Source organism: Tachyglossus aculeatus, chromosome 8, assembly GCF_015852505.1.
Source record: "Tachyglossus aculeatus isolate mTacAcu1 chromosome 8, mTacAcu1.pri, whole genome shotgun sequence".
Taxonomy (NCBI): Eukaryota; Metazoa; Chordata; class Mammalia; order Monotremata; family Tachyglossidae; genus Tachyglossus; species Tachyglossus aculeatus.
Genome location: NC_052073.1, coordinates 34510131 through 34529099, shown reverse-complemented (window position 1 = coordinate 34529099; position 18969 = coordinate 34510131). Strand labels below are relative to the sequence as shown.

Below are 18969 nucleotides of genomic sequence, written 5' to 3'. Positions count from 1 at the left end.
TGGGAGTCAGAAGGACCCGGGTTCTAATCGCAGCGCCCGCTGTGTGACCTTGGGCCAGTCATTTCACTTCCCCGGGCCTCCATCTGGAAAATGGGGATTAAGACAGTGAGCCCCACGGGGGACGGGGCCCGGGTCCAACACCTCGTGTTGTCTGTCGAGACTTCTTCACGCCCTTCACCCCTCTAGACCGTCAGCTCATTTTGGGCAGGAAATCATCAATCGTCATCGATCGTGTTTATTGAGCGCTTACCATGTGCAGGAAATGTGTCTGTGTATCGTACTCTCCCAAGCGCTCCGTGGACACTACGGACCACTCCCTTCTCCCGGAAACGTTATCCAACCTCGGCTTCCCCGACTCCGTCCTCTCCCGGTTCTCCTCCCGTCTCTCCGGGCGTTCGTTCTCCGTCTCCTTGGCGGGCTCCTCCTCCTCCGCCTCCCGCCCCCGAACCGTGGGGGTCCCTCAAGGCTCAGCTCAGGGGTCCCCTTTTTTCCTCCCCCTCGGCTTCAACTCCCACCTCTCTGCGGAGGCCACTCGCATCTCCTCCCGCCTTGGAGACGCCTCCGCTCGGACGTCCTCCCGTCACCTCCGAGCTCCTCATCCTCCCACCCAAACCCCGTCCCACCCCTGACGTCCCCGTCTCGCGGGCCCGTAACCTCGGCGTCACCCCTGACGCCTCTCGTTCGGCCCACGCGTTCGCGCCGTCACCAAGTCATCATCATCAATCGTATTTAATTGAGCGCTTACTACGTGCAGAGCACTGTACTAAGCGCTTGGGAAGTGCAAATTGGCAACAAATTGGCAACTCCCGTCGGTCCCGCCTTGCCACGGCTACAATCCGCCCTTTCCTCCCCATCGTTGATACGCCCGCCCGTCCTCTCCGGCCCGGACGACGGCCTCCCGTCTCTCCCCCGCTCCGCTCCAGGAATGTCAGCTGTCCCCATGGTTTTTCTACAAAAACGTTCAGGACGCGTGTCCCTACTCCTCAAGAAACTCCCGCGGTCGCCCCGACTTCCTCCCTTGGCCCTCCCCGCCTCCGGGCCCCGCAGGGCCTGCCCCCGCATCTGTCACTTGCTCCGCGTCGACGTCCGTCTCCCCTCGTCCGTGAGCTCGCCGCGGGCAGGGAACGGCGCCGTTTACCGCCGCGCTTTCCCAAGCGCTTGGGACCAGTGCTCCGCGCACGGTGAGCGCTCGATGATACGACGGAAAGGACGAAGACCGTCGCTTCCGCGCGCCTTCGGACGGCCCCCGAAGGCGGGCGGTCCATCGAGGGCCCGCCCCGTCCTCCGAGGCTAAGCCCCCCCTTTCCTCCGTCGTCCCCCCGACTGGCTCCCTTTATCCCCCCGCCCCGTCCCGGCCCCGTGGCTCTAACCCGTCCCCTTCCATTAACGTCCGTCTCCGCTGCGGGCAGGGGAACGTATCCGTCACGCTGCCGTCCGGCGCTCGGTCGATCCACCACCGCCACCGCCGACACCCGGGTTTCCGGGGCATCATTTAATAGATTTCGGCCCCGGACCGACTCCGGGCCCTTCGGCACCGGTCTGTCTCGGGAAGGGGGTTCGGGGCGGGGGTCAGGTCTCGGGGGGGGCTTCACCGGGCCGCTGTTCGTTCTCCGTGCGCAGGGTCTCCATGTATTTGCGCATCTTCTCGGCCATCCACGCCGGCGGGACGAAAGAGCTGAGCTCTTCCATCTTCAGGTCCTGGCAGTCCCTGGGTGGGAGGGTGGCTGGGGTTAGGGTCCCGGCCCCCGTCCTCAAACCCGCCCCCCGACCTCGAAGCCTTATCGGAGGCGCCTCTTCCGAGAGGTCTTCCCTGCCTGCGCCCTCCCACGGAGCAGCCCGCCCTCTCCCTCAGCCGGGCTCCGATCCCGCCCTGTCCTCCCCGCCACCCGCCCGACGCTCCGCGGGAACGGGGAGGGAGGATCGGGACCCTAGCCCCGCTTTCCGGATGAGGACCCCGAGGGCCGCAGGGGCTCGTGACCCCCAGGTTCCCCAGAGAAGCGGCGCGGCGGTCCGAGCCCGGGCTTGGGGTCGGAGGACGTGGGTTCTAATCCCGCCTCCGGTCTGCTGTGTGACCCCGGGCAACCCGCTTCGCTTCTCCGTTCCCTCATCTGGCAAAGGGGGCCGTGAACCCCACGTGGGCCAACCTGACTAGCCTGGATGATAATAATAAGGGCATTTATTAAGCACTTACTACGTGCAAAACACTGTTCTCAGCGCTGGGGAGGTTACAAGGCGATCGGGTTGTCCCTCGGCGGGGGGGGGCTCACAGTCTTAATCCCCATTTTACAGATGAGGTAACCGAGGCCCAGAGAACTTAAGATCATTCAATCGTATTTATTGAGCGCTTACTGGGTGCAGAGCACACAAGTGACTTGCCCAAGGTCACCCGGCTGACAATTAGTGGAGCCGGGGTTTGAACCCATGACCTCCGACTCCAGAGCCCGGGCTCTTTCCACTGAGCCACGCTGCTTCCCTGGATCAATCAATCGATCAATCGTATTTACTGAGCGTTTACTGTGTGCGGGGCACTGTACTAAGCGCTTGGGAAGTCCAAGTTGGCAACATCTAGAGACGGTCCCTACCCGACAGTGGGCTCCCAGGCTAGAAGGGATCTACCCCAGGGCTTACAACAGTGCTGTTGTATATATGTATATGTATATATGGTTGTACATATTTATTACTCTATTTATTTATTTATTTATTTATTTTACTTGTACATTTCTATCCTATTTATTTTATTTTGTTGGTATGTTTGGTTCTGTTCTCTGCCTCCCCCTTTTAGACTGTGAGCCCACCGTTGGGTAGGGACTGTCTGTATGCGTTGCCAATTTGTACTTCCCAAGCGCTTAGTGCAGTGCTCTGCACATAGTAAGCGCTCAATGAATACGATTGATTGATTGACTGATTGATTGTGTTGCCAATTTGTACTTCCCAAGCGCTTAGTGCAGTGCTCTGCACATAGTAAGCGCTCAATAAATATGATCGATTGATTGATTGATTGATTGCTCGGCATGTAGTAAGAGCTTAAAAAAGCACCCTAATAATAATTTCCAGTCGGGCCTCTCTTTCTCCAGGGAGCGCTTGGGCCCGGCAGACGGAAGGCCCTGGGTTCTAATCCCGCCTCCGCCGCTCGACCGTCGGCAAGCCGCTCGCCCTCCTCCGTGCCTCGGTGGCCTCCCGGGCGAAACGGGGGTTAACCCCTACCCCCTCGCAGCTCGGAGGGCGAGCCTCGCGCCCAACGGGGACCGCGCCCGACCCGACTCACCGGGTCTCCGGGCCTCAGTTCCCTCGACTCCAAAATGGGGACGGAGGCCGGGGGACGGGGACTGCGTCCACCCCGACGCTCAGCGCGGTGCCTGGCGCTCGGCGAGCGCTTAACCAGTACCGCTACTGACGACTTCCCTCAGCCCCCGCTACGGTGCTGGGCACGTAGTAAGCGCTTAACGAGTGCCACCGTTAATAAGGCGATCCCCCCGGCGCCTGCACGGTGCCCGGCACGTAGTGAGCGCTCAATGAATATTGTTTTAAGAAAATAAGTCGGGGACGGGGAGGAGGGGGCCTGGGGTCTCACCTGTAATCGTCGCTGGCGGCCAGATTGCGGACGTCCTCCTCGATGAGGAGGTAGGCCTGGGGGGGGGTCAGAGGGCAGGTCGGCCCTGGGGACCCCCGGAGCCCCCCGCCCCGTCCCCCCCCAACCCCCTCGCCCCGATCGGCTGGAACCGGGGGGCCGCTTACCATCTTGCCTCCCGTGGCCCTCATGTGATGCTGCTCTGCCAGCCAGTGCTTGTCCTGGGGGTCGGCGGCGTACTGTTTTGGGGGGGGCCGGGGAACACAGAGGGGTCCGTGGGGGCGTCCGGTTCCCTCCCCACCCCCCTCCAACTCCTTCCTTTCTCCCCCTTCTCAATAATAATAACAGCGGGTGGCATTGGTTAAGCGCTTACTATGTGCCGGACGCCGTTCTAAGCGCCGGGGCGGCTACAAACCAATGGGGTCGGACCCGGTCCCCCGGCCCCCCAACATTTCGGCTCCCGGTCTCCGTCTCCATTTTCCAGGGGAGGGAGCTGGGACTCAGGGAAGTGACCGGCCCAAGGTCACCCCGCGGCCTCCCGGCTCCCGGGATCCGGCCGCGTCGCCATGCCAACGACGGTGATGATGGCGTTCGTTAAGCGCTGACTTCGCGCCGGGCACTGTTCTAAGTGCTGGGGGAGACCCAAGATCATCAGGTTGGCCCCCGCGGGGCTCAGAGTTTTAATCCCCATTTGACGGGTGAGGCAACTGAGGCCCAGAGAAGCGGCTTGCCCAAGGTCACACAGCAGGCAGGTGGGATTAGACCCCACGACCACCGACTCCCCATGAGAATAATAATGACGGCATTTGTTTTAATGACGGCATTTCTTAAGCGCTCACTACGTGCAAAGCACTGTTCTGAGCGCTGGGGAGTTTACAGGGTGATCAGGTTGTCCCGCGGGGGGCTCGCAGTCTTCATCCCCATTTTCCAGATGAGGGAACCGAGGCCCAGAGAAGTGAAGTGACTGGCCCGGAGTCACACAGCTGACGAGCGGCGGAGCCGGGATTTGAACCCATGACCTCTGAGTCCCAAGCCCGGGCTCTTTCCATCGAGCCACGCCGCTTCCCTAGCCCGCGCTCTTGCCGCTTCTTTATCCCCAAATCCCCCAGTTCTCCTTAATACTACTAATAATTAATAATCCTTAATAATACTAATGATTATGGTACTTGTTAAGCGCTTACTACGTGCCAAGCACTGTTCTAAGCGCCGGGGGACATACAGGGTAATCGGGTTGGACACAGTCCCTGTCCCCCACGGGGCTCACCATCCTAATCCCCGTTTTCCAGGGAAGCGGCACGGCTCGGTGGAAAGAGCCCGGGCTTTGGAGTCAGAGGTCGTGGGCTCAAATCCCGGCTCCGCCGCTTGTCAGCTGGGTGACTTTGGGCAAGTCACTTCACTTCTCTGGGCCTCATCTGTAAAATGGGGAGTAAGATTGTGAGCCCCACACGGGACAACCTGATCACTTTGGATCCTCCCCAGCGCTTAGAACAGTGCTTTGAACATACTAAGCGCTTAATAAATGCCATTATTATTATTATTATTATTGTCAGCTGTGCGACTTTGGGCAAGTCACTTCGCTTCTCTGGGCCTCAGTTCCCTCATCTGTAAAATGGGGATTAAGATTGTGAGCCCCACATGGGACAACCTGATCACCTTGTATCCTCCCCAGCACTTTAGAACAGTGCTTTGCACATAGTAAGCGCTTAATAAATGCCATTATTATTATTACTATTATTGTCAGCTGTGCGACTTTGGGCAAGTCACTTCACTTCTCTGGGCCTCAGTTCCCTCATCTGTAAAATGGGGATTAAGATTGTGAGCCCCACATGGGACAACCTGATCGCCTTGTATCCTCCCCAGCACTTTAGAACAGTGCTTTGAACATACTAAGCACTTAATAAATGCCATTATTATTATTATTATTGTCAGCTGTGCGACTTTGGGCAAGTCACTTCGCTTCTCTGGGCCTCAGTTCCCTCATCTGTAAAATGGGGATTAAGATTGCGAGCCCCCCATGGGACAACCTGATCACCTTGCATCCTCCCCAGCGCTTAGAACAGTGCTTTGCGCATAGCAAGCGCTTAACAAATACCAAAGCTATTGTTATTCCCTTCTCCGGGCCTCAGTTCCCTCATCTGGAAAATGGGGACGGAGACAGGGGACGGGGATTGGGTCCAACCTGGTGAGCTTGCGCGTACCCCAGGCTCGGTGCTTGACACATAGTAAGCGCTCTTTTAGACTGTGAGCCCACTGTTGGGTAGGGACTGTCTATGCTGCCAACTTGTACTTCCCAAGCGCTTAGTACAGTGCTCTGCACACAGTAAGCGCTCAATCAATATGACTGATTGATTAACAAATGCATCATCGTCACTATTCTTCTTATTACTATGACCATCGAGGCAACTGAGGCCCAGAAAAGTGAGGTCACACGGCACACAGGCGGCGGATCGGGACCAGAACCCCAATCCCTGTTCCTAATAATAATAATAATGACACTTATTGAGCGCTTACTATGTGCAAAGCACTGTTCTAAGCGCTGGGGAGGTTACAAGGTGATGAGGTTGTCCCACGGGGGGCTCACAGTCTTCATCCCCATTTTCCAGATGAGGCACTGAGGCCCAGAGAAGTGAAGTGACTCGCCCCAAGTCACCCAGCTGACAAGTGGCGGAGCCGGGATTTGAACCCACGACTTCGGACTCCGGAGCCCGGGCTCTTTCCACTGTGCCCCGCTGCTTCTCTGATCTTCCCCGGGTCCCGGTTCCGGCTCGCGGTAACCAAAGCGCTGGGAACTCTGTGCTCATTAAGCGCTTAATACGTGCCCGGCGGCTGTACTGAGTGCCGGGGTACCCACGAGATCCTCGGGCCCCATTCAGTCGGCGTACGAGGGGCCACGGGGATCGAATCCCCGTTTCCCGGAGCGGGAAACCGAGGCCCGGAGAGGTGCGGCGACTCGTCCAAGGTCGCCTCGGACCCCGGGGCCCTTCCCCGCTCCTGGGGCGGCCGCCCCGCGTTCGTTCGTATTTATTGAGCGCTTTCGGGGCGCAGAGTGCTGTGCTAAGCGCTTGGGAGAGGCGCCGCCTCCGCTACCTCCCACCCTGTCCGATGGCTCTCGCTCTCCCGGTATTCGTGAGGCGCTTACTAGGCGTCAAGTACTGTACTAAGCACCGGGGTGAGAGGCAAGTTAACCAGGCCGGAGACGGTCACCGCCCGAGTGATAATAATAATAATAATGATAATTACGATTCATTCATTCATTCGGTCGTACTTATTGAGGGCTCACTTTGGTATCCGCTAAGCGCTCACTACATGTCAGGCGCCGGGAGGGACGTGAGGCCATCAGGTTGTCCCCCCGCGGGGCCCACGGGCTCCACTCCCGTTTTCCAGACGAGGGAAACTGAAGTCGCCCGGCTGACAGGTGGCGGGGCGGGATTCGAACCCGGGACCCCCCCGGCGCCCGGGCTCGACCCGCTCCCCCCCAGGTGACCCGAGCCGCCGGAGATGGGGAGGCAATAGGGTCGAATAATTAGGATAAGCAGAGAAGCGGTCCCGCGGGAGGGGCTGGGGTATCTGGTGCTTACTACGTAATAATAATAATAATAATAATAATAATAATAATAATAATGACATTTTTATTAAGCGCTTACTATGTGCCAAGCACCGTTCTCAACATTGGGGAGGATACAAGGTTGTCCCACAGGGGGGTCACAGTCGTCATTCCCATTTGACAGATGAGGTCACTGAGGCCTGGAGAAGGCAAGTGACTCGCCCAAAGTCACGGAGCTGACAACAGGCAGAGCCGGGATTTGAACCCATGACCTCTGGCTCCAAAGCCCGGGCTCTTTCCCACTGAGCCGCGCGGCTTCTCTGCGTAGCGGGCGCCGTGCTGAGCACTGGGGCGGACGGGGTCCCCGTCCCACGTGGGGCTCACAGTCTTAACCCCCGTTTTCGGGATGGGGAAACTGAGGCCCAGAGCGGGGAAGTGACTTGCCCGAGGTCCTCAAGTCGGATACCACCCGGCCCCTCCTTCAGAGCCTTGGGGAAGGCCCGCCGTCTCTTCCAGGACCCCCGTCCACAGGTTTTGTTCTGTTGGGAGCCTAGGGACCGTCTCTATCTGTTGCCGACTTGGACTTCCCAAGCGCTCAGTACAGTGCTCTGCGTACAGTAAGTGCTCAATAAATACGACAATGAATGAATGAATGAGCTGATTTCTAGCAATGTCCGTCTCGCCCCCTCTAGACCGTCAACTCCTTGTGGGCAGGGAAGAGCGGTAGGGACCGTCTCTCTATGTGGCCGACTTGGACTTCCCAAGCGCTCAGTACAGTGCTCCGCGCACAGTAAGCGCTCAATAAATACGGCTGAATGAATGAATGAGTTGATTTCTAGCAATGTCCGTCTCGCCCCCTCTAGACCGTCAACTCCTTGTGGGCAGGGAAGAGCGGTAGGGACCGTCTCTCTATGTTGCCAACTTGGACTTCCCAAGCGCTTAGTACAGTGCTCCGCGCACAGTAAGCGCTCAATAAATACGGCTGAATGAATGAATGAGTTGATTTCTAGCAATGTCCGTCTCGCCCCCTCTAGACCGTCAACTCCTCATGGGCAGGGAAGAGCAGTAGGGACCGTCTCTCTATGTGGCCGACTTGGACTTCCCAAGCGCTTAGTACAGTGCTCTGCGCACAGTAAGCGCTCAATAAATACGACTGAATGAATGAATTGATTTCTAGCAATGTCCGTCTCACCCCCTCTAGACCGTCAACTCCTTGTGGGCAGGGAAGAGCGGTAGGGACCGTCTCTCTATGTGGCCGACTTGGACTTCCCAAGCGCTCAGTACAGTGCTCTGCGCACAGAAGCGCTCAATAAATACGACTGAATGAATGAATGAGCTGATTTCTAGCAATGTCCCTCTCTCCCCCTCTAGACCGTCAACTCCTTGTGGGCAGGGAAGAGCGGTAGGGACCGTCTCTCTATGTTGCCGACTTGGACTTCCCAAGCGCTCAGTACAGTGCTCTGCGCACAGAAGCGCTCAATAAATACGACTGAATGAATGAATGAATGAATGAGTTGATTTCTAGCAATGTCCGTCTCGCCCCCTCTAGACCGTCAACTCCCTGTGGGCAGGGAAGAGGCCTGCTTGCGGTCGTACTGTCCGCTCCCAAGCGCTCAGTACAGTGCTCTGCACTCAGGAAGCGCTCAGTAAATACGAACGAACGAAAAGCGGCGGGGCCGGGATCTATCCGCCCCCGCACGTCCCGTGCTCGGTGCTTAGCACACAGTAGGCGCTCAGCAAATGCCCCTAATTATGATGAACACGCCGGGGCTGCGCGTGGCCCGACCCCATCTATTTACTGAGCGCCAAAAGGGCCCTGGACTAAGCGCTTGGGAAGCGAAGTACTAATTAGGAGTATTTAAAACTAATTAGGATTATGTAATCCTAATTATTAACTAATTAGGATTATTTAATCGTGGTATCTGTTAAGCGCTTACTACGTGCCAAGGCGCTGTACTATGCGCCGGGGTGGGCACCGGCAAATCGGGCTGGACGCACGATTTGGGGCTCACGGTCTCAATCCCCACTTCACAGATGAGGTCACTGAGGCCCAGAGAAGCGAAAGTGACTTAATAGTAATAATGACGTCGGTGATTGTTAAGCGCTTCCTAAATAATAATAATAATAATAGTAATAATAATAATAATAATAATAATAATAATGATGGCATTTGTTAAGCGCTTACTATGTGCAGAGCACTGTTCTAAGCGCTGGGAGGGGATGCAAGGGGATCAAGTTGTCCCACGTGGGGCTCACAATCTTAACCCCCATTCTACAGATGAGGTAGCTGAGGCTCAGAGAAGTTAAGTGACTTGCCCGAGGTCGCACAGCAGACATGTGGCGGAGCCGGGATTCGAACCCGTGACCTCTGCCTCCAAAGCCCGGGCTCTTTCCACTGAGCCACGCTGCTTCTCTAATAATGATAATTTTGGTGTTCGTTAAGCGCTTACTACGTGCCAAGCACTGTTCTAAGCGCTGGGGGAGATGCAAGGTGATCAGGCTGTCCCCCGTGGGGTTCACAGCCTTAATCCCCATTTTCCAGATGAGGGAACTGAGGCTCAGAGAAGTGAAGGGGCTTGCCCAAAGTCACCCAGATGACAAGGCGGGATTAGAACCCGTGACCGCTGCCTCTCAAGCCTTGCCCGAGGTCACACGGCGGACGTTCCTATTATTATTATTATTATTATCGATGATAATTAGAGCGTCGGTTCAGCGCTTACTACGTGCCGGGCACTGTGCTAAGCGCCGGGGTGGGCCCCAGTCCCCCGTCCCGCCGGGGGCTCCCGGTCTCCGTCCCCATTTTCCAGACGAGGTCACTGAGGCCCAGAGAGGTGAAGCGACTTGCCCGAGAACACCCAGCAGGGAAGCGGAGGGGCCGGGAGGCGGAGATCATCCTCATCCTCCTCATCAATCGTATTTATTGAGCGCTTCCTATGCGCAGAGCGCTGTACTAAGCGCTTGGGGAGTCCAAATCGGCAACAGAAAGAGACGGTCCCTACCCAACAGTGGGCTCACGGTGGTCTAAAAGGGGGAGATGGCGGGCGGAGCGCTCAGTACAGTGCCCCCCGCCCGCAGCAAGCGCCCCGTGAGTACGCCCGCCCGACTCCAAAGGGCTTAGACCGTACCGTCCTCGCCCCCGGCGCTCAGTACAGCGCCCCGCGCCCGGGAAGCGCTCGGGGAATCCCCCCGACGGGCGGGCGAGCGGGGCCCGGCTTCCCGTCCGCCGCTTCTCCGGGCCTCGGTGGCCTCCTCCGTCGGACCGTGAGCCCCACGGGGGGCAACCCGATGGCCTCGGATCTTCCCCAGGGCTCGGAACGGCGCTCAGTACACAGTAAGCGCTTCCCGAGTACCGTTTTTCCGACGGATAACTACCCGGCTTCCCTCCCGGGGACCCGGAGGGCGGGCGCCTCTCACCTTAAAGAGATGCGGGTGTTTGATGTAGATTCGGCCCCTGGTGCCCCCCATGCCGAGGGCCCTGAAAACAACAATAATCATCATCAATCGTATTTATTGAGCGCTTCCTATGTGCCCAGCACTGTACTAAGCGCCGGAGCGGACACTTAACTTCTCTTGCGCTTCAGGGACCCGACCCGTAAGACGGGGATTGAGACCGTGAGCCCCACGTGGGGCGACCCGATGACCTCGCATCTCCCCCGGCGCTTAGGACAGTGCCGGGCACGTAGTGAGCGCCTCGCAAGTCCCGTCGTTATCATTCCGGCTAATAATAATAATAATAACGGTGGCATTCATTAGCAGCGTGGCTCAGTGGAAAGGGCCCGGGCTTTGGAGTCGAAGGTCATGGGTTCGAATCCCAGCTCCACTGCGTGTGACCCGGGGCAAGTCACTTCACGTCTCTGAGCCTCAGTTACCTCAACTGTAAAATGGGGATGAAGACTGTGAGCCCCACGTGGGACACCTTGATCACCTTGAATCCCCCCAGCGCTTAGAACAGTGCTTGGCACATAGTAAGCGCTTAACAAATGCCATCGTTATTATTATTATTAAGCGCTGGGGGAGATACAAGGTGATCAGGTTGTCCCACGTGGGGTTCAGTCTTAATCCCCGTTTTCCGGATGAGGTAACTGAGGCTCCGAGAAGTGAAGGGGCTTGCCCCAAGTCACCCAGCTGCCAAGCGGCGGAGCCGGGATTAGAACCCGGGACCGATGGAGCGGGGCTCGGCAGGAGAGAGCCCGGGCTTTGGAGTCCGAGGTCGTGGGTTCAAATCCCGGCTCCGCCGCTTGTCAGCTGGGTGACTTTGGGCGAGTCACTTCACTTGTCTGGGCCTCAGTTCCCTCATCTGGAAAATGGGGATGGAGACTGGGAGCCCCACGAGGGACCACCTGATAATCTTGTAACCTCCCCAGCGCTTAGAACAGTGCTCTGCACATAGTAAGCGCTTAATAAATGCCATCATCATTATTATTATTATTACAAGGTGATCAAGTGGTCCCACGGGGGGCTCCCAGTCTTCATCCCCGTTTTCCAGATGAGGGAACTGAGGCCCAGAGAAGTGAAGTGACTCGCCCAAAGTCACCCGGCTGACGACTGGCGGCGCCGGGATTCGAACCCACGACTCTGACTCCAAAACCCGGCCTCTTTCCACCGAGCCCCGCTGCTTCCGTGACTACGGCAAAGGGGGTGGGCTTCCGGTCCCCGCCCCCCGCGGGGCTCGCGGTTTCCATCCCCCCCTTTTCCGGAGAAGCGGCGCGGGCTCAGTGGGAAGAGGTCGCGGGTTCAAATCCCGGCCCCTGCGACTGCCGGCTGGGGGACTCCGGGCACGCCACCTCACTTCCCCCATCTGGAAAATGGGGATGAAGAGCGGGAGCCCCGCGGGGGACAACCTGATCGCCCCTCCGGCGCTCAGGACGGTGCTCGGCGCATAGTGAGCGCTTAACAGACGCCGTCATTATTATTATTTTCCAGATGAAGTACTTCCCAAGCGCTTAGTCCAGTGCTCTGCACACAGTAAGCGCTCAATCAATACGATTGATGATGATGATGATGATGATGATGAAGTCACCGAGGCCCGGGAAGTGTTCTTTAAGCACTTACTACGTGCCGGGCACCGTACTAAGCGCCGGGGCGGACGCCAGCCGACCCCTTTCCCGGGCGGGATCGCCGAGGCCCGGAGGAGCGGAGCTGGGATTAGACCCCCCCCCCCCCCCCGCCCCGGCCGACTCACTTGTTGGCGCACGATCCCAGCACGAAGGTGGTGTTGCTTTTGAGGCGGTCCGGATCCCACTGGACGGATGGACGCAGGGAGGAAGGGGGGGGTCACTTGTTTGGACGCCCCCGCGCCCCCGCTCCGCCCCCGCGCCCCCGCCGCCACGGTACCTTGGGGCCGTCCCGTCGGATGAGCTCGCAGACCTTGGGCTTACACCTGGGGGGGAAGGGGGGAGAGGTCAGGGGTCAGAGGTCAAGCCGGCCCCCCGCAGAGAGGGGCAGAGAGCGCGCCCCCCGTACGGGACGTCCCATTCGAGCGCTCGGAAAGCACACGATAAGCGCCCGGTAATAATCACGACAATTATAACGGCCTTTATCAAGCGCTTACTATGCGCAAAGCGCCCACGGGGGGCTTGCCGCATGAGGCCCAGGGAAGCCACCCAGCTGACGAGCGGCGGGGGCCGGGATTCGAACCCACGACCGCCGACCCCAGAGCCCGGGCTCTTTCCGCTGAGCCACGCCGCTCCTCTGAATACTAATAATAATAATGTTGGTATTGGTTAAGCGCTTACTACGGCGGGGGCCGGGATTCGAACCCACGACCGCCGACCCCAGAGCCCGGGCTCTTTCCGCTGAGCCACGCCGCTCCTCTGAATAATAATAATAATAATGTTGGTATTGGTTAAGCGCTTACTACGTTCTAAGCGCTCGGGGGGATACAAAGCGATCAGGTTGTCCCACTTGGGGCTCGCGGTCTTAATCCCCATTTTACAGACGGGGCAACTGAGGCTCAGAGAAGTTAAGCGACTTGCCCAAGGTCACACAGCAGACACGTGGTGGAGTCGGGATACGAACCCACGACCGCCGACCCCAGAGCCCGGGCTCTTTCCGCTGAGCCACGCCGCTCCTCTGAATAATAATAATAATTATGTTGGTATTGGTTAAGCACTCACTATGTTCTAAGCGCTTGGGGGGATACAAAGCGATCAGGTTGTCCCACGTGGGGCTCGCGGTCTTAATCCCCATTTTACAGACGAGGCAGCTGGGGCTCAGAGAAGTTAAGCGACTTGCCCAAGGTCACACAGCAGACACGTGGCGGAGTCGGGATACGAACCCACGACCGGCGACCCCAGAGCCCGGGCTCTTTCCGCTGAGCCACGCCGCTCCTCTGAATAATAATGATAATAATGTTGGTATTGCTTAAGCGCTCACTACGTTCTAAGCGCTGGGGGGGATACAAAGCGATCAGGTTGTCCCACGTGGGGCTCGCGGTCTTAATCCCCATTTTACAGACGGGGCAACTGAGGCTCAGAGAAGTTAAGCGACTTGCCCAAGGTCACACAGCAGACACGTGGCGGAGTCGGGATACGAACCCACGACCTCTGACTCCAAAGCCCGGGCTCTTTCCACTGAGCCACGCCGGCGACTCTACTGGACGCTCCCGAGCGCTTCGGGCAGCGCCCTGCGCGCAGTCGACGGGGACCGGGGAGGGATCGAGGCCGACCCTCCCGGCCGTCCCGGGCGCTCAGCACAGCGTGCGGCGCGCGGCACGTTAATACGCTCCGTTCATCGATGGGGACCGACTCGATCGGACGCTCCCAGGAGGCGCTCACTACAGAGGGGTGACCGCCCGGCCCTACTCACAGCGCCACCGACGAGGCCGCCCGGTCGTTGGAGCCGAAGTGTCCCGGAGGCCGCCCCTTCCTCTACGGTCAGGAGAGAGGTAATTAATAACGCTGGCATTTATTAAGCGCTTACTATGTGCAAGGCACTGTTCTAAGCGCCGGGGAGGTTGCAGGGTGATCGGGTTGTCCCGCACGGGGGGGGGGGCTCCCGGTTTTAATCCCCATTTTCCAGATGAGGGAACTGAGGCCCAGCGAAGTGACTTGCCCGAAGTCACGCGGTGGACGGCTGGCGGAGCCGGGATTTGATCCGTCGGTCGCGGGGATTTATTGAGCGCCTATTGCGTGCACAGCACTGTTCTAAGCGCTGGGGAGGTTACAAGGTGATCGGTTTTAATCCCCATTTTCCAGATGAGGGAACCGAGGCCCAGCGAAGTGACTTGCCCAAAGTCACGCGGCTGGCGGAGCCGGGATTTGATCCGTCGGTCGCGGGGATTTATTGAGCGCCTACTGCGTGCACAGCACTGTTCTAAGCGCTGGGGAGGTTACAAGGTGATCGGTTTTAATCCCCATTTTCCAGGTGAGGGAACCGAGGCCCAGCGAAGCGACTTGCCCGAAGTCACGCGGCGGAGGGCTGGCGGAGCCGGGATTTGATCCGTCGGTCGCGGGGATTTATTGAGCGCCTACTGCGTGCACAGCACCGTTCTAAGCGCTGGGGAGGTTACAAGGTGATCGGGTTGTCCCACGGGGGGCTCACAGTCTTCATCCCCATTTTCCAGATGAGGGAACTGAGGCCCAGCGAAGCGACTTGCCCGAAGTCACGCGGCTGATGGAGCCGGGATTTGATCCGTCGATCGCGGGGATTTACTGAGCGCTTACTGCCTGCAGAGCACTGTGCTGAGCGCTCGGAAAACAGGCAGGGACGACCGGGCTCACCTCCTCCCAGAAGCCTTCCCTGACTGCGCCCCCCCCCTTTCCTCTTCTCCCGCCCCCTTCTGCGTCTCCCCAGCGCTTAGTACAGTGCTCTGCAAGTAGGACTAAATATGATTAACTGAATGAATGAATGTAAACATCCATAATTTATTTCTATTAATATCTGTTCCCCCCTTTAGACCGACAGCCCATCGTGGGCATGGAATCTGCTTATTGTTGTGCTCTCCCAAGCGCTCAGTACAGCGTTCGGCACGCAGGAAGCGCTAAGTACAATTAATTGAATCAATGACTGAATGTACGTCTGTATGTACACAACGGTGATTTATTCATTTATTTGTATTAATGTCTGTTTCCCCCTCTAGACGGTCAGCTCGTTGTGGGCAGGGAAAGTGCCTCTCCCAGGCGCTCAGTACAGCGCCCTGCGGTTAGGAAGCGCTAAATCCGATTACCGGCACGAATGTACGGGAATATGTGCACATCTGTGATTGACTTATTTATATTAACGTCTGTTAGCTCATTGTGGGCAAGGGAAGTTGTTTGTTGTTGAGTTGTACTCTCCCCAGCGCTTAGTACAGCGCTCTGCACGTAGGACGCGCTAAATATGATTAATTGAATGAATGTATACATCCATAATTTATTTCTATTAATATCTGTTCCCCCCTTTAGACCGACAGCCCATCGTGGGCATGGAATCTGCTTATTGTTGTGCTCTCCCAAGCGCTCAGTACAGCGTTCGGCACGCAGGAAGCGCTTAGTACAATTAATTGAATCAATGAACGTATATATGTATACGACGGTGATTTATTCATTTATTTGTATTAATGTCTGTTTCCCCCTCTAGACTGTCCGCTCGTTGCGGGCAGGGAATGTGTCTGTGTGCTGCTGCTGCTGATGGTGCTCGTTAAGCGCTTACTATGTGCCAAGCACTGGTCTAAGCGCCGGGGTAGATACGAGGTGATCAGGCCGTCCCACGTGGGGCTCGCGACCTCAATCCCTGATTTACAGATGAGGAAACTGAGGCACGGAGAAGTGACGTGCCTCGCCCGGGGTCACTGTTGCGTAGGGACTGTCTCTATGTGTTGCCAACTCGTACTTCCCGAGCGCTCAGTACAGTGCTCTGCACACAGGAAGCGCTCAGTAAATATGATTGATGATGATGATGAAGTGGCGGGGCCGGGATTCGAACCCACGACCTCTGACTCCCAACCCCGGCCTCTTCCCGCTAGGCCACGCTGCTTGTTACAACGTACCCTCCCACGCAGGAGGCGCTCAGTAAATACGACTGAAAGAATGACCGGATCGTGCCTACTTATTCCGTTGCGCTGGCCTTTCCCAAGCGCTCAGTACAGTGCCCTGAACACAGGAAGCGCTCAGTACAGCCCACCCACGGACAGAATGGACGCTTCTTCGCTTCTCCCACGGCCCCCCGCCCCTGATGGCAGCAGTAGCAAGTGGGGATTGGCTGGCAGGAACTGTACTGGACGCTCCCAGGCGCTGAGCACAGTCCCAGCAGGCAAAGAGCGCTCGGTAAGTACCGCTGATGGCAACAGCGAGCTGCATTTCTTGCATTCGTTCATCCAACTGAATTTATTGAGCGCTTACCGTGTGCGGAGCACTGTACTAAGCGCTTGGAAAGTACAATTCGGCTTCGGCAGTTAACGGGAGACAATCCCTGCCCACGCGGGGCTTGCTCTCCCCTCTTTCCCAGGAAGAGAAAAGAAGCGGTGAGGACTCGGCCTCCTTTTTTACCGGTGGTATTTGTTAGGCGCCTACTATGTGCCAAGCACTGTCCTAAGTGCTGGGGTAGGACCAAGATCATCGAGCGGGACCCGGGCTCTGTCCCGCTCGCGGCCTGAACAGGAGGGAGAACGGCGACTGAATCCCCATTTCAGGGCTGGGGAAACTGAGGCTCGGGGCCCGGAAGCGGCTCGGCCGAGGTCACCCGGCGGGAAAGTGGCGGAACCGGGATCCGAACCCAGGGCCCGGGTTCTTCCGGGTCGAGCGGGCTGCTTCTCCGCTCAGAGGGCCGGGGTTCGGATCCCGGCGCCGCCGCTCGTCTGCTCAGGGTCCCAGGCCTCCGCCGGAGAGGGCGGAGGGGGAGACCGAGTCGTCCGGGGTGAGCCAGGGCTCGCTGAAGGGGAGGAGGAGAGGGCCGGAGAGGGCCGGGTCAGGGATCAATCAATCAATCAATCGTATTTATCGAGCGCTTACTATGTGCAGAGCACTGGACTAAGCACTTGGGAAGTACAAATTGGCATGGGATGAAAGGGAGCTTACCTAGAATGGAGCTGGGGGTTCCTTAGGCCACACTGGGCGGCAGCTGCTGCGGAGGGAGGGGAGAGAGAAGGAACGCGGTGGGAGGTCTTTGTGGGGGTTTGGAGGGGAATGAGATGGCGGGGAGAGAGGGGTTAAAGAAGCAGCGTGGCTCAGTGGGAAGAGCACGGGCTCGGGAGTCAGGGGTCATGGGTTCAAATCCCGGCTCCGCCAACTGCCAGCTGTGTGACTGCGGGCAGGTCGCTTCACTTCTCTGGGCCTCGGTGACCTCATCTGGAAAATGGGGGTGAAGACCGTGAGCCACTCCGTGGGACAACCTGATCACCGTGTAACCTCCCCAGCGCTTAGAACCGTGCTTGGCACGTAGTAAGCGCTTAATAAATGCCATCATTATTATTATTATTATTATTCTCTGGGCCTCGGTGACCTCCCCTGGAAAATGGGGGTGAAGACCGTGAGCCACTCGGTGGGACAACCTGATCACCGTGTAACCTCCCCAGCGCTTAGAACCGTGCTCGGCACGTAGTAAGCGCTTAATAAATGCCATCATTACTATTATTATTATTATTCTCTGGGCCTCGGTGACCTCCCCTGGAAAATGGGACACTCCGTGGGACAACCTGATCACCGTGTAACCTCCCCAGCGCTTAGAACCGTGCTCGGCACGTAGTAAGCGCTTAATGAATGCCATCATTATTATTATTATTATTATTCTCTGGGCCTCGGTGACCTCCCCTGGAAAATGGGACACTCCGTGGGACAACCTGATCACCGTGTAACCTCCCCAGCGCTTAGAACCGTGCTCGGCACGTAGTAAGCGCTTAATAAATGCCATTATCATTATTATTATTATTATTCTCTGGGCCTCGGTGACCTCCCCTGAAAAATGGGACACTCCGTGGGACAACCTGATCACCGTGTAACCTCCCCAGCGCTTAGAACAGCGCTTGGCATGTAGTAAGCGCTTAATAAATGCCATCATCATTATTATTATTCTCTGGGCCTCGGTGACCTCCCCTGGAAAATGGGGGTGAAGACCGTGAGCCACTCCGTGGGACAACCTGATCACCGTGTAACCTCCCCAGCGCTTAGAACCGTGCTCGGCACGTAGTAAGCGCTTCATAAATGCCATCATTATTATTATTATTATTCTCTGGGCCTCGGTGACCTCCCCTGGAAAATGGGGGTGAAGACCGTGAGCCACTCCGTGGGTCAACCTGATCACCGTGTAACCTCCCCAGCGCTTAGAACCGTGCTTGGCACGTAGTAAGCGCTTAATAAATGCCATCATTGTTATTACTATTATTATTCTCTGGGCCTCGGTGACCTCCCCTGGAAAATGGGACACTCCGTGGGACAACCTGATCACCGTGTAACCTCCCCAGCGCTTAGAACCGTGCTCGGCATGTAGTAAGCACTTAATAAATGCCATTATTATTATTATCATTATTATTATTCTCTGGGCCTCGGTGACCTCCCCTGGAAAATGGGGGTGAAGACCGTGAGCCACTCCGTGGGACAACCTGATCACCGTGTAACCTCCCCAGCGCTTAGAACCGTGCTCGGCACGTAGTAAGCGCTTAATAAATGCCATCATTATTATTATTATTATTATTGTTCTCTGGGCCTCGGTGACCTCCCCTGGAAAATGGGACACTCCGTGGGACAACCTGATCACCGTGTAACCTCCCCAGCGCTTAGAACCGTGCTCGGCACGTAGTAAGCGCCTAATAAATGCCATCATTATTATTATTATTATTCTCTGGGCCTCAGTGACCTCCCCTGGAAAATGGGACACTCCGTGGGACAACCTGATCACCGTGTAACCTCCCCAGCGCTTAGAACAGTGCTCGGCACCTAGTAAG

The 18969-nt window shown here is 57.3% G+C and overlaps 1 protein-coding gene across 2 annotated transcripts in view; it reads right to left on the bottom strand.

The window, feature by feature from the left end:
* Nucleotides 1-1508: 1508 nt before the first annotated feature.
* Nucleotides 1509-18969, bottom strand: part of DNTTIP1 (deoxynucleotidyltransferase terminal interacting protein 1) — a 42309-nt gene continuing 24848 nt past the window's right edge. The window contains exons 7-13 of one of the 2 annotated variants that reach the window (XM_038750605.1): nucleotides 13920-13981; nucleotides 12447-12492; nucleotides 12295-12353; nucleotides 10527-10587; nucleotides 3736-3807; nucleotides 3572-3627; nucleotides 1509-1708 (exon numbers count right to left, since the gene is read on the bottom strand). In XM_038750605.1, the coding sequence (XP_038606533.1) occupies nucleotides 1570-1708; nucleotides 3572-3627; nucleotides 3736-3807; nucleotides 10527-10587; nucleotides 12295-12353; nucleotides 12447-12492; nucleotides 13920-13981 (495 nt within the window). In that variant the 3' untranslated portion in view covers nucleotides 1509-1569. The remainder of the gene's footprint in view (nucleotides 1709-3571; nucleotides 3628-3735; nucleotides 3808-10526; nucleotides 10588-12294; nucleotides 12354-12446; nucleotides 12493-13919; nucleotides 13982-18969) is intronic. The other variant, XM_038750604.1, reaches the window with a different exon arrangement.